The 15,372-nt window shown below is 40.1% G+C and overlaps 1 protein-coding gene across 7 annotated transcripts in view; it reads right to left on the minus strand.

Moving 5' to 3' along the window:
- The window catches only part of LOC129370023 (muscleblind-like protein 1), a 70,525-nt gene that overhangs the window by 36,438 nt on the left and 18,715 nt on the right, over nt 1-15,372 (minus strand). For 6 of the 7 annotated variants that reach the window (XM_055045776.1, XM_055045775.1, XM_055045778.1 and 3 more), the window contains exon 2: nt 12,660-13,647. In XM_055045776.1, coding sequence (XP_054901751.1) covers nt 12,660-12,833 — 174 coding nt within the window. In that variant the 5' untranslated portion in view covers nt 12,834-13,647. The remainder of the gene's footprint in view (nt 1-12,659; nt 13,648-15,372) is intronic. The other variant, XM_055045777.1, reaches the window with a different exon arrangement.

A 15,372-nucleotide genomic window follows, 5' to 3' on the forward strand; every position in this document is an offset into this window, starting at 1 on the left:
GTTTTAACTCAGGAAGAGTTCAGAAATCAATATTTGGTGGAATAAGCAGGAGGTTTTCATTGGAGATCAGTGCAGTGGGCTCTTAATCTTTTGCAGAGCTGTTTATAGCACTATTCAGGACACTCAAATAAACTTTACAGTGAAATCAGTCGATCCCATTCACGCACACATTGACATGCTGATGATTGTAAGCCAATGGGAACTGGACCAAGTAAGCATTTTTTTAAGCATCATATCTGTTCTGTACTGTAGCTGACATAAATCCCTTTATCACAGTTTATCCATCTTCTCATTGATATATTTAACAAGCTAATGCACGATTACCACAAATCACTTCAAAGTTCTCACAGCAGTAACTTCACAACGCTCCAATGGCGTCCATAGACATCATATCGCAATTTAATAGAGCCCTAATGAGAAGTGGTGGAAAGCCTACACATGCTTTGTGGATGTGTAGGCGAGAAATCTGCAACTACAAAACATATCTGCCAAAAATATTTCAGACATTTAAGTAGTTCGAAAATGGTTTGGATTGCTACCAAGGTGTAGCTAATAAAGTGGTGTTTATTAGCAGTACAAGCAAAAAGGAGGCCTTAATTCGCGATTACAAGAAAGACGTGGATAAAAAAGATACCGATCATGGAGCATGCCACATGATCCCACACAGACAACTTGAGCAGAGGGCCATTGCCCATTTTCATCATGCAGTGTCTTCCGGCAGCACACTCTTCCACATTGATTACCCTCGGCTTGTACCACTTCAGCAAGGAGCAGGGGATCAGTGGTCAGGGTTATCACCTTCCCTTGGGCTTCTAACAATATGCCCATTGTCAAAATCCCCAACAAAATTCAACCTAACTGACTTAAAGGATTGATTAAAATATCTAATTTGAACGAACGTTTGAAGAAAGGCGTCTACAGGCTGATCCCGTTACAGAAAGCGAGCTGTCGGACAGATCCTGCATGACACAGCTGCCGCCGCTGCTGCTGCTGCTGCCATTTCAGCTGAGCCTGAGACCGCCGTAATCCAGTTAGAGCCTTGTGAGGAATCACAATGACCAACAGCAAGCCCTTCAACAAGCACTACAACAATAAAAGGGATATTACAGACATTATTCAACCCTGAATATTTCCAGCTGATGACTGACACGACTCCCATTTAATTCCGCACCTTTCTCCTTACGTTATTACTTCTGCCGACGCGCACCCCATCCATCAGCAGTCCCTTCCTCTCCATCTGTCCGTCACTGTCCAACATACCCTGCTGGATGTCCACGCACTCATCGATCACTCTTTTGGGTCTCAATCACCCCTATTGTTGAGCGTTCTTTGTTCAAATGTGTCATTAATCGGCTTAGATGACACAGCACTTTTCCCTGTCTGTCTCTGAGGAGATCATGTTATTTGCCTCACATCATATGTCATGACAATCTAATTGCAGACTCAGGCATTTATGTACACAGCGTCAGACCTTTGGGTCTTTAGTCAGACAGACTTGTCTTTGCAGCAGCGTTGCATGCAAGCAGAAGTGAAAATATGTTTAAAGAAATATAATTCAGGGTTAATTAATCAGCTTTTAGAAAGACACTGGAATGAGAAGAAGAAGAAACGTTGAAAGCAGACAAAAGCATCACACCATCATGGTCATGTAGGATCAATATTGGATGCAAATTGCTGCCCAGCAGTGTGAATTTATGTTGATTAGCACTCCTTTCAGGTCTATCTTTTTGTTCACATAACTCTTTCACCTTTCTTTCCCTCTTCCATTAACAACATGTTTCTTTGGCCTCAACACTTGGTCTTTCCTATGTCTGCCTATTGCATCCAACGTTCTGCCTCTGTGCAGCGCAAACAAAGTCGAGAGGAGGTAACCGAGTTCTTTTCATAAGCGTGATAAATATCCCACTTCTGCGTTTGTGGCTGATGGGTCTCAAGGACGAGATTTAATGAAGCTCTCATCCAACTCTGATTATTTTCTAATTAAAGAAGTGACTGATGGGGGCAATGACTACATTCATGAACGCATGCTTATAGCTTGTGGGGTTTTGTGAAGGGGCGTGGGGAGAGCCAACACAAAGACAGTAATCATACTATGTCGAACCTCGAACCCTTGAGCGCTCAAATCACTCGACGGAACAAATTACAAATCTAACACAAAGTGTTGTCTAATACAACAAAAAATTATTAATATTAATAATAAATCTGTGCCTGATTGGTTAATGAAGAATGAAGGCGTATACCCAAGTCAAATATTTCTGGTGGAATTTGTCAGTGTGTTGGATTTTGTTTCAGAGATACTTCAAGAAATAAGAACATTGCAAAGTTGTTGAAATGTTAGCTCATAAGAAACTTGTAATTCTGTGCCAAGTATAACAATGTGGTCTGATGAAGGCACTTTTAAATGATAGGTGACCAGAGTCCAAATCCTACAACGTCAAGTTGGTTTGTTATTTTATCATCAACCACTCTCATAACTGAGTAGAGAGCTACAGTGAGAAACAATCTGAACACCCTGCGAGTTGGTTTCTCCCACTTAGAAATCATGAAAGGGTCTGAAAGTTTCATCTTAAGTGCATTTCCACAGTGAGAGACAATCTAAAAAAAATAAAATTTAAAAATCCAGAAATCACAAAGAATGATGTTCAAATAGTTAATAGTTAATCACTGTGAATGAATTAAGCTCCTTTGTTCCTGTGGTTTGGGAGGGAAATCTAGCACGACTCAAATTAGTCTTTATTTATAGTGGTTAACATATTTTTGGAGAAGAAGGAAAGAAGGCCTGACGAAGATATGCAAACGGTACTCTGGATGGGAATTTTATTTGGAGGGAGACATTGCACAGGTCTGTTTTTGCAAGAGGAGTGTGAACATTTGAAAACTTTTTTCTATTTTATTTTTTGCTTGACAGAGACGGTTTCCTGTAGTGACAAGTATTTTGTGGCTGCACATCCAGGAGGATGTCACACATATTACTGACAGTTCCACGTCTGTCTGACTGCTGTCATGTCAGGTACAGGCCGTCCACTGCAAAAGACATCTTTCTGTTTTCCAAATTTCCCTTCAAATCCTTTTCCGAGAAAGAAACTCAGGAAGTAAATGCTGATGTGCATGCATAATCACTTAAAAAAGAAATACAAATAAAAATAAGACCACAAAACTTACTTTCCTTCCTCTTTTAGTCTACAACACCATTACAAAGCCTTTCCAACCAGACCCAAAATGGAGTGATAGCTCAAAACTTCTCGTGACTCTCACATTTGCTAAGCTCTGTCTTAGTAATTACCACTGACAGGAGAAGTTTTTTCTGTCTATTGTGTTAATAATGTCCTTCAGGTTGAAAGTGGACAATTGCTAAATTGACTGAAATCCAGAGAAAGGTTTAATAATTGCTCTAAGAGGAGGAGTAAAGACGAGGAAAAGGTAAGACGTACCCTCTGCCGAACAATGAAAGGAGGAATGTGAATGGGCAGTCAACTCTATCCAGGTTGAATAATGTTAAGTTGCTCTGAGGTTCTTTTGCTAAGGTCCTTTCATACCTTCACTTACTTAACAGTTTGTTTTGCCGTATTACAACTTGATGACTGGTGAGCCGCAACGACAAGAAGACTATTGTGAAATAAAAGACAAGAGCGGAAGAGCAGATGAAGGCCCCTGAAGACACAGCCGCTCCTGAAGACGTGTGAAGTTGTCCTGTAATGGGTGGGTGAGACAGGCGAACAGGGGCCGATGCAGCTATCGCTGATTAGATATTCCCCTCACAAAAGCAACAGCGGCAGGAACGGCAACAGCAACGAGACATCGCAAAATCAGACCATCTAAACCTCCAAGGTCCGTCAGCTTTGTGGAGAAGTGCGGAGAGATCGATTACATCGAGCGAAGGTTTCAGAGCAAATGTCGTGGTCATAGGCTGAAGGGTGCTTAGAGGTAGGAAAAGGATGACTGCATGTGGTGGCGGACGAACGTCTCAGTGCCCTTGCATGCTCGTCGGCCCCGGTGTTGTCGTGTCACGTCTCCATGCTGATGCAGCGTGTCTAAAGATGGATGTGTGCAAGTCTATGCTGATGCAGCTTATCCACAAATGGATGTAGAAATGATGGTCTCTCTGAGGACACAGAGACATTTAGAGGGTATGCTTGAGACAAAGTTAATAGCTGCTGGTGGTGTTTGCACTGGCTCCATCATAGCAGCGTTCTAATAGAAGTATGTCTGTGTGGGTATCTGCGGAATAAAATGGGTGAGTTGTTCGAAATTGTTTTGCTTCTCTTTGAAATGATAAGCGACAAAAGGATCTGTACAACGCTGTTGATGGTAGAGCAGTATTATTCATCTTTAACATTGTTGAAAAAGGTGTTGACTTTAGAACAAAAACACAAAATAAACTTTTTATTCCCTCCAAAATAATTTTTTTTAAAGCAGTTTGGTGCAAATTAAGATTATCTATGACGTTTTGCAGTATGCTATTGTTTTAAATCACATCAGTTTGCTATTGTGTCAATGAGAATTAGCATTATTATAAAGCTAAGCTAAACTGAACCTTAATTTGTGTCTTATAAATTTTCCAAGCAAATATCTTGGTTAGAAACCATTCTTCTGAAATATTCTTGCTCACAAATGACTATTTTTATGTAAGATCGAAAAAAAAAAAAAACTAATTAGAAACCTTGAAGATATTGCTTTACATCAGCAGTGCATGTAAACACTTAGAGCAGTGTAAAGGATCATTAACCTGACTGAGGCTGATCCACTGAAGAATTGCACAGATGCTAAGCCTGGAAAGGAGGTCCAAACCAGCAATCGTCCATTTCTCATTCCAAGTGAAACATCCAGAAAATTCCATGCAGACCATAATAAATTTGCTCAGATTTATTGCTCAGAGTTTATTTTGAAGGAATAACTTAAGATGGTTTCTATTAGAGCTTAGACCCAAAACTAAACACAAAACTGAATGAACCCAAAGAAGCGTGAGCAATATCTACCCATAGAATATAAAACGCGTCTTCCTGTCTGCCAGAGAGAGAAGAGATTGAAAACAAACTTTCCACAAAAATAAGAAAAATGCTATTAAAAAAATACGCAGGAAGTCAAGTAAAAGTCAAAAGTGCCTGGAAAAGAGAGAAAGAGGAGAGGAGATCACTGGGGTGTTGAATGCGTTGAGCAGAAATAGATTAACAGAGGCAATGAGAGGAAGGACGATGAGAGCAGGAGCTTGACGGTGGAATACAGATACAGAGGAGATTAACTGAGTGTGAGTGTGTTTTCCTTTCAAAGAGGTTCTTATCCATTATATTATATCCTTCCGTGCAGGGCGTGCACACATGCATACTCACACATACGCCTGCTGGGGCTCCCATCCCTGTGCATTGCAATATCTTTTCTCTTTGCTTTCACATCTCCATCTCCTTTCTCAGTGCACGCACACCTGCCTTTCTTCTACATTTGTTTTGAACATCTAAAGTACACGTCAGGGTAGGGCACCAAAGATCAGGAGCTGAAAAGATGCGGCTTCTTACTACAGTGAGGTGTTCGGGTGAAATGCAATAAAATGTAAATTGCACGTGGAGTGAAAGTGAACTTTAAATGTGTGCTTTCATCTACAAAGAGGATGCAAAGTGAAAGCCATGTGATGTGAATTCAGGTCAACAAGAGAGAAAACTGTGCTACAGAAGTAATAAGCATCTCTCTGGTAAAAATGTGCACAGTATAAAATAGTCGTTAATTTAATTCTTTGGGAAGTTATGTTGTCTTTTTCTGTTCCATTCATTTACAGGATTCGTCAATTCTGGTCCTCACGCTCGTGGAGTTGAGCTTTTCTTCTACTTCTCATTCTCCCTGTCCATCCAAATGAAGCCTAATCACGAAAAAAAAGAAAAAGAAAAATGCCTGCACTGCAAACACTGTTTTCTACAAATAGAAGCTTTTTATGTATTTCATTTTTTAGGCAGCTCGGTATATGCAGCTTTTAACTTACCAAAGAATAAGATTCGCTTATTTACAACTGCCTACATGCATTGTTGTTTAAATGCAAGTTTGAATAGCAACTGTTTTACTTTTTATGATATCTTAACAAGCCTGTTCATAACAAGAGCAGCCAACAGTTACATAGTAAAGGTCCAACATCTATGTACCTTTTCCAACATCTATGTACCTTTTTTTGTAGATGTTGTTGTAAAAAGATGATCCATCTACCATGAGCCCTACGCATCTCTAGCATATTTCACAACATATTTCACAGCCCCTTTTACAAGTGACAATTTCAAGTAATTTTGTGTTTCTAGGGAAATGAGGTTTTTTGACTTCATTAAATATTATCTATAGAAGGTACAATAATCACAACCTAGGTTGTAATATGAAAAGAAAATAATAAAATGCATCACAAACATAGATTAAATACCTTAGTAAATTCCAGGAACTAGATTTTGCACAGAACTGAAGACTGAAGAATCAGTTTGTTTAATCAAATGGAAATAATTAGCAATGACACTGAATGCCATCTGAATAAAATCAATGTTTCTCAGTGACAGCTTGTTAAAAATGTGATGTGATGTTTTTATTTTGTTTTTTTACTAGATCTGATGTGAATTGAGGGTAAAAAACAGATGATACTCCATTAGTTACCTTAACAATATTGTTATATTGTGAGTATCCCCAAATTCTTTGACTGAATAAGAAACAAACAAAGACGCAAGCTGATTTAAACATTTCACCTGTGATCTGAATTTAATGTATCCTTGAAGTGAAATTAAAAATTAAACATCGGCGGAGATAATTTAGCAAACAGGAGAACTCAAAAACACTCCAAGCATTGAGAATGAAAATTCAGAGGAGGCAATGCTGCAAGGAAATAAGATTTTAGGAACATTAAATTCCTTTGTGAGCAGCAGCGTAAACTGAATTACAGCATAATCCAACATACAGGTTATCTCACACCTCCAAGCCCAAGAAAAAGTTAAATAAATTAAGTTTACCTTAACATTATGCATTCTAAATTCCACCTCTCTGTGGAGTTCCTCTGAACGATCTAGAAAAAACAGTTTTAACATTTTCCAATAAGTAAGTTTAACACAATTTTCTCGCCTTTTTTTCATCAGAATTTGGCCTAGGACAAGGCTGAGTGGCGGTAAAATTACAAATTATAAATCATGCCCTTTCATGCTGCAGAAAACAAATTAGTCTTAATACAACAAACCCAATAGCAAGTGAAAAGCCGAGCGTTTCCTTGGCACACTCTCGGCGGTATCTGTCACAGCCTCAAAGTGTGGATTTATTGTATTGTGTCAGCCTAAACACTAACAGCTTGACGTTTTCTTCATTTTCATTCAAACCAGCTCAAGCTCTCGCTGTTTATGGCAACAAGCTGTCGAATCCCTTCAGTAGGATCTTCTCTAAGTGTGAAACTGTTTTTTTCTGCAACCTGCACAAGCTCTTCTTGATGAGTCGCTGTATTATGCTTTGAGGTTAAGGCAGTTAAAATACTCGATTGGGTAAAAACTGATTCAGACAAGTGGTTTTAAAAAAAACTGATCAAACCAAATATAGCAATGATCTCTTCAGCATCAATCAAACCTGGAGGACTCAAGACTCCTTTTTCCACAGAAGACGAATTTGAAGACAATAAAGCCTTAAAAGGTGCTACTGTTGACGTAAACTATATTAACTCCTTTGTTTCCTTTTTCTTTCCCCAAATGGCAGAAAGGAGCATTTCGCAGACTGTGGTCAATAGAAAATTCAACACTTAATGCAGTTTACATGTTAATTCTGCGCACGAACCAGAATCCTTTTATTTACAAAACACGCTGGGTACAGAAATGGCTTGCTGAATTCAAAATTGCAAATCGTAACGTTTCTGCCGTCTGTGATAAGGTGAATTGAAACATTAGATGAAGAATATATTGAGAAAATTTCTGCAAGAGCATTTTAATACAAAGAGGCCAAAATAGCAAAAAGGAGAAAAAAACTGTTCATATGATTTCCTATTAGCTATGCTTAGGCATCCCTTTCTTTGTGCGCTGCATCCGTAATGAAAGGGCATGTGGCATGACAGATTCTTAGGAGTGGAAAGCCACGTCGACTAACATTCTTTTTTTTTTCTTTTCCCCCCTTCACCAACCTCCTGACCGTCCTTTCCTTATCCCCTTTGCCTCGCTCTCTCCAGGCCAGATATGTGTTATGAATTTATGTGCAGATAAAGCAGATCTATCATCCTGTCACAAAGGCAAGGGAGAGAAGTAGACTGTGGAATGCCCTGGCACGGGGAGCAGGGAAGGGCTCCGAGCAAAGTGCCATGCTTCCCCGCACATTCCCCGTTGCTCCTTCCCGTCTCCAGTAATTCAGTGTAGCTGCAACGCCCCGGAAACCGCACTTATCCATTCCTGTCGCACCTGTACCAGCCGTACCCACCCATGTCATTGGAGCACCGGCCAAACAGTCAGCAACGCCGGCGCCTGGATTAGCAAGAAATCCGGCTGCAGGTAGGCAGGAGCCTGAGCAGCTTGACCGGCTGCCAACTGTGGTCTGTAGTTATGCAGAACGGCAGCTACCTGCCCATCAGACAGGAGGCAAATTACAGAGTGTGTGCAGAGCATGGAAGAATGAATTATCGGACACCATCAAAAACACTGAGCTCGCTGATCCAAATCACAGTAAGGTCTGCGGTGATGCTGCCGCGTCAAAAGCATCTAGATAAATAAAGAAATGTTAGGAAAGTAATTGTGCAGTTTGAAAATCTGGTAAAGGCCGAGGAAGATGTTTGTCTCACTGCAGGACGACAACTCTAAAAAAAGTACAGCAGGAATAACAACAGAAGGGTTTTGATAAAAAAAAAAAAAACATATTCATGTTTTTAAAAAACCAAAGCCAGGCCCAGACCAAATACAATTGCGAATCGTCGGCAAGACCTGAGAATTTGCTTTTTGGTCTAATCTGCCTGGGCTTGAGCCATTTTACAAAACAGTAACAATGTTTTGAGTCAAGAGGGCCTGAATGTATTTGCATCCTAAAATCTTAACAGTGAAAAATACAAAATCCATGAAACCGTTTCCTTCCTCTTCACAGTTAAACGCTACTTTGTTGATCTGACACACAAATCCTAATAAAACATGTTGCAGCTATAGATTTACACTGCAGCATACTGCTAAAAAAAACGCTTTGGGAACTTCTAATTTGTCCCGTTCAGCTGATAAAACCACCAGTGTGCATATTTCCACTACAATTTGAGTTAAACATACTAAACAGTTGTTGACATTTTTAAACATCCAACATTTTGTCACTTACTGATGAGAAACACTTTTATAACAGGAAGAATGAACCTAAATAAAATATGTTTTCCTTGGCAAAGGGATTTTCACCCACTTCTACATGCGTAGGGCTCACAACCGTTAATTAATTTCCTTTCATCCACGAAAGAAACCATGTACATTTTCAACTTGCAATATTAAAACAAAAACACATACAAATTAGCTTAGCTTGGTTTGTGTGGGCTTGCAGGGCAAGTTTAAACGTGGGCTTAATTGTAACCCAAACCTTTTATCTTGCAGCTGTGGGTGGAGACGCATGAGCAACGAGGCATTTTGAGACCTTTTCTAAATATCTCTTATTTCCAGACAACACATGAATTTGCAAGGAAATTTGTCTTAATAAAGCCAGTACTTTATTTTATTTTAGTGTTTGCTGTTGTGCTGATTTGTCAAAAGATGGGTCCAGCTGTGTAAAAAATATATATATATAATGGTCAAGTATCAGGCGTTAATAGCTTGAGCTTGAAGTATCACAATATAATAAAAAAGTATAATAATTAACTCGCCCTTACAGTTAATTAGCGATGTAAAAGCAAAGTGTAAAGTGAGAAGAAGGCAAAATAACAGATGATGACATAATCACTGAAGTAATAAATACAAGGAGGCTTATTAAAAATTTACAGGAATAAATTATGAACAATGAATGTGTTTTAGTCTGCAGCTAAAAGAGGGGAAACAATTAATCAATAAAGACGTGGAGCTATTGCCCATCTCTTTTATAAATAGTCAAATGAGAAGTTGAGTAGTGAGTCTCAAAGAATATTGTGTGAATTCAGTTGTATTTAATTAATCAGAGAAAGTATTTTAACAAGCAGTAATTTTGCCACTTTCATGTAAAAAAAATAATCTAGTGAAGCAAAATGTCCTTTTGGAATTATGTTGATAAAATAAAAAAATAATTACACTTATGTAATTTTTTAAAAACCAAAAAATGAGTTGTGCACCACTGTGACCGTCATATTACAGGATTCAGTATGTAAAGCATATATTACATTCATTCATTGTCCAATATTTTTACCAACTGCGATCGAATCACTATCAAGATAACTTTTGCGGATTTTTTTGTCTGAATTGGAGTTCAAATGTTTGTGAACAAAAGGGGTTTTGACCCTGCACTCTGTGAAACCTGGAGCGTCGACTCCATTTAGTTCTGATTGAGCCGCCGTTCTGTTTGCAAAAGCAGAGTTTGCATGCAAACGCACAATTAAAGACAGTAACAAAGCAATTGAAATAAACCTTAAAAAGAGTTCCTCTTTCTATAGCTCTAGTCTAATCTGAAGTAGAAAATTTAGATGAAGAGACTAATTGAATTTGACACTTTTACCAAAACGACTGCCATCTTTCACAAGTTTTGAGTTTTTAAATCTTTTATTTGTTTCACTTGCGCTTCCCTTCCAAATGCGAAGCACAAGAGAACATGTGAGAACAGCAATTACGATAGTCTTGTGTGTGTTTCTTTTTCTAAGGCAAGTAAAGGATGCGTTACAAAAACTTCTAAAGTGTTCCACACTGATAATCAAATCAATAAAAAGCTTCAAACAAATGAAAATGTAATAAACACATGTAGAGGAAGGGATTGTACATTTTGTAGCAACTCAGCATCTGCCAATACACCACTGTATAACAATTTAACGGCATATAAACAGACTTTTAATAAGATTGCAGGAGTGACATATGCAGCCACATAAATGGAAGCTAGTATAAAATTCAATCCCACCATGAGTTATTATGAACTCAAACATCCGCAGTCTATAAGGTCCATAAACATCCTAATCAGATGTGCAATTGCCTCACTTCACTGCATGTCTTGTCAAATCCCTTAATGTAATTTTTTTTGTCTTTAACTACTCGACTCGGCCCCCTCTGCTTTCCCCACCTCCCTCCATCTTTAATGCCGTTTCATTTTTTTTCTTCTTCTTTTTTTTCCCTCTCTCTCTTCTTCCCCCGTCTGTGAGAGGAGCTGCACGGTGGGAGTGTGTTGTCTGAGTGCCAGGGCAAAAAATAGACGGCAAATTACAGAGCCTTCTGAGAACACCCCACCATGCAGCATGACCTCAAAATAACACAGCCAGACGTATAGTCCCATAGAAACGCGAAGTACACATTACGCTGTCCTACTTCTGGTTCTGCTCGCTTGACGTGACGGTCGCACAGAACCCTTTGCGACGTGCCAACCAGCGGTCCGACGCTGCGTTTGAGTTTATGTGCCTCGGGAGGAAAGTCTGAGTCTCATTCACAGATGTTAGTGTGATTACAGCCTCGTCTTGGCGCACTGTTTCAGAAAAGCACACACCTAAAAGTAGTTACTGCTACGAAAGCACTGCCAAGGTCAAACTTCGTCACTGCTATTTCCTTCGGAGCAACGACTGTTTTCCAGCAGGGAAAGATTTAAAGCTACGCTTCTCGCTGTAAATTGTTGCATGCTCTGCAATACCTCTTCAACGTCCCTAAGTTTTGTCACATTCCAACCGCAAACCTCAATTGGGACTTTTTGTAGTAAACCAACAGAAAGTGATGTAACTGTGAAGTGGAAGGACGAAGTTATACGTGTTGTGAAAAGCGTCTCATGTGTTTGTATTCAGCCCCGTTTACTCAGACGACCCACACAAAACCTAGCGCAACAAACTGGCTTCAAAACAATTAATTCCTCGCGTGTCCACCGGGGTGCGACTGATTCCATTCAACAAGCCATTTTTGCTTCAAAGGTTTGTTGAGCAATATCAGCGAGCAAACACTGTCATTATGACTAAGAGACAAGACTGACAGAGTGCCAGTGCAATTTCGGATAAATCTAATTCAGGTTTAGGTTATAAAACGATATCCAGAGATTTGGACGTCTGACAGAGAACAATTTGAAAATGGAAAGCGTCAATCATAACATAACTGCAAACCTACCAAGACATTGCTGTTCATCTTAACTGAGAGAGGCTGGGAGGGAGAGCATTAATCAGAGAAGCTGCCAAGAAATGAGATTAAACCAGAATCAGACTTCATGGCAACGTTATGTTGTGGGAACTTGTTTCCTTGGAAATTGACAGTAAAGCTTATCAGCGGTCAAGGGAAGCCAAGCAGATCTGAATTCAGAGGAATCCTCACTTTCTAGCAACAGAACAACTCTAAACATAAACCATATCTACAATTAGACCAAAGCTTAATCATATGTTACAACATGACTGAGCTGAATAGAAAAGACAAAAAATATAAAAAAATTGCTCACAGTTAACATGATTTGGATTGATCTATTGTGTAAAAATTATTGTTGGTGTTTAAACCTCTGACAATGCTGATTTATGATGCAAGTGGTCAAAAAAACCAGAAACCCAGCGGGAGTGATGAATGAGCATCACAGGTGTTTGTCACACTCACCTTGAGTGAGTCAAAACAGGCAATGACTCTGCCGTTTTCCACTTGACAGCTCTTGGCAGGGTGGGCGAACTTGCACTCGTTGTCCGGCCGCGAACACGTTCCTCTCTGAAACTCCCGACACACCTCCAGCGTCAGCCACTTCGTGTCCCGGATCGGTGTCACATTCACCGCCATTTCAAACTGAAACAGGAAGGGGTCGATCGGGGGGAGCTAGCTGTCCAGCAAGCTTGCTGTTCTCTGGTAAAACCGGGGCAGATGATGAGAAGGGATAGGTTGAGAACATCAGAAAAAAAAAAAAAAAAAAAACGAAAACAAAAAACAAACAAAAAAAAAAAAAAAACACAGCTTCAGTGGTTGTGCTCCAAGGTTGTGATCTGAAAGAAGCCTGTTGGGGGCTCTCCTAACACTTGGGGTCCATCCCAGGAGTCTGTTTGTGGCTTAAACAAGCCTGTCGCCGTTGTCTTGTAACCTGTCTCTTAACGCACACGGGGGCACACGCAACCCCAGTTCTCTCAATTTGCTCACTTGTCAGCTGAACCGTCAGACGAGATGAACGGCACAACACGGTATCGATCAGGTTTGGCCCATGATGACAGAACGCAGGGGCCAGCAGACGAGGGGGGAAAAGTGACTGGAAGAGAGGAGAACCAGCAGAGACAACAGCAGTGAAACAATTTTCTTTCAGCTAGCAGGAGCCGATAAAAGCTGTTTGCCTTCAATATTTGTCGACTGAGAAGGTGCGGGGGAGAGGGAGTTGGGCCTTCACAGAGGAGGCTGGAGTGGCATGGATGGTGAAGAGAGCAGGCAGGATACGGGGGCGGGAGGAAGTGCCGTTTGCACAGAGACAACCTTAGCGGATGGAGCTGGCAGTCATGGCAGCCCTGGTGCTTTTGGTGTGGCCCCAGCGGCTCCGGCGAACTTGGGCAGGCACAGGCGGCCTCAGAGGAGCCAGACAGCCAGGAGGGTCAGCACACGAAGGCACTTCTCTCTGCAGGGAGGCACAGGTCAGAGGTTAACACAGAATCACGTATAAAACTTCAGTCAATGCGTCCTCCTACACATTTTCCTCTGAAAACACAATAGGAGATGCTGCAGGCTCGGGGAGAAATCTAATCGGAAATGTAAACTGAGGAAGAAAAACAAGAGAAAGATATAAGAAAATGTGGGAAGCGGGCAATCATATTTAGAACTCTGACTCAGAATCAAAGTTCATTACAAAGCAGCTTTAATTTATGCGTAACACACTTAAAAGATTTGTGCAATCGAAAGGAATTCTCTATTTCACTTATTAGCATTAATTACAATCCCAATGGTGACCCCGCTGTAATATTGTAATAGTTAATAATGTAATCAGAGATAGCAATACCACACCGAGAGCAATTGAGCATGAAATGTAAAGATTAGTAAGTTGTAAGTAAGCCTGTCCCTGGTGAGACTGCAAATGGCCAGTCAGCTAGCCCGACGACTCCAGCAACGCTGCTGGCTGGAGGCCAAATGGGAGAGAACGATTTCGTCGGGATGAGGTCACCGTGAAGGACAGAAGAAGAGACAGAGACGGACTACCTTCAGTGTACACCTGCAACATATTCCCCCGGTTCACTATCAATGTGTATGTAAGGAGAAATCTTGTTCCTTTACCAAACAAATGAACATACCACATTCAAATATATGCACAACCTGTTGATGTTGAGATTAAAAGATGGCCACCTTAGCCGTTTTATTTGTTTGAAGGCTAACAGCCATGTAGCGAGTCGCACGGAGTCTACAAAGCAGTCAGCAAGCTGGCATTTTATTTCTTTAATGCTGGATTTATGCTGTAAGGGCACATGTTGGTGAGTTCCCAATGAACATCGGGTCAAAGACTTTGACCCAAAACAAGCCTTGTTGTCCTTCACAGACCCACAGTTGGAAATGCACACAAGCCCGTTCAGACTTTAATGACTTTTTTTTTTTAATCTCTTTGTGAAAAATACTTCTGATGAGATGACATAATTGCAGCAAACTCTGCAAGTAAGCAACCTTGTAGCATAAGTGAGATATGAATGTGTTTGTACTCTGTGTTTGACAACTTGACAAGGCCAGTGTTTAGTTTTTATGGGTTCTGGTGTCGGTGGAAAGCACAAACATTCAACAGCTGCAAAAACTCCAGATGAATAGTGATGAGTCGGGCAGATGAACGCATTTCATGGAACAAAATGCTGCGTTTTGTAACTGATGCAAAACTGAGTGGATTTTAAAAAAAAAAATCAATAAAATAAAAAAAACTTCTTCAACATTCCAACTCTACATGAAGTTTAAAAAGAATAAAGCTTGGCACTTTGACTAATTTTGTTAACCAAAAGCCAAATTATATTCTTCCACGTCCCACAGTAGACAAGAACATGAAAACAACTGAAAGTTACATCAAATGTCCATTAAAAGCGTCACATTTGCACAATTGGGTCAATAGTTGCACTTTTAATGCAAAGTTCTATGAAAGCTTGCATTGAAAGTGTCCGCTTTGCATTCAGGATGTCACCATTTACTGAATGGCACTTCATGACAACAGTAATAAACATTCATGAAGAGTATTTCAGGTTCATAACAGTTGTTATGTCATATTTATGGTTAAGTGTCATGCCAGTTTCATGCACATCCCTTCAAATAGTGTTACCAATAAAAAAAACTGCTTCAGTGGTGGAAACATGCACATACACGATCACACACTTAGCTT

Source organism: Poeciliopsis prolifica, unplaced genomic scaffold (assembly GCF_027474105.1).
Source record: "Poeciliopsis prolifica strain line A6 unplaced genomic scaffold, Auburn_PproV2 SCAFFOLD022, whole genome shotgun sequence".
In the NCBI taxonomy this organism is placed as follows: domain Eukaryota; kingdom Metazoa; phylum Chordata; class Actinopteri; order Cyprinodontiformes; family Poeciliidae; genus Poeciliopsis; species Poeciliopsis prolifica.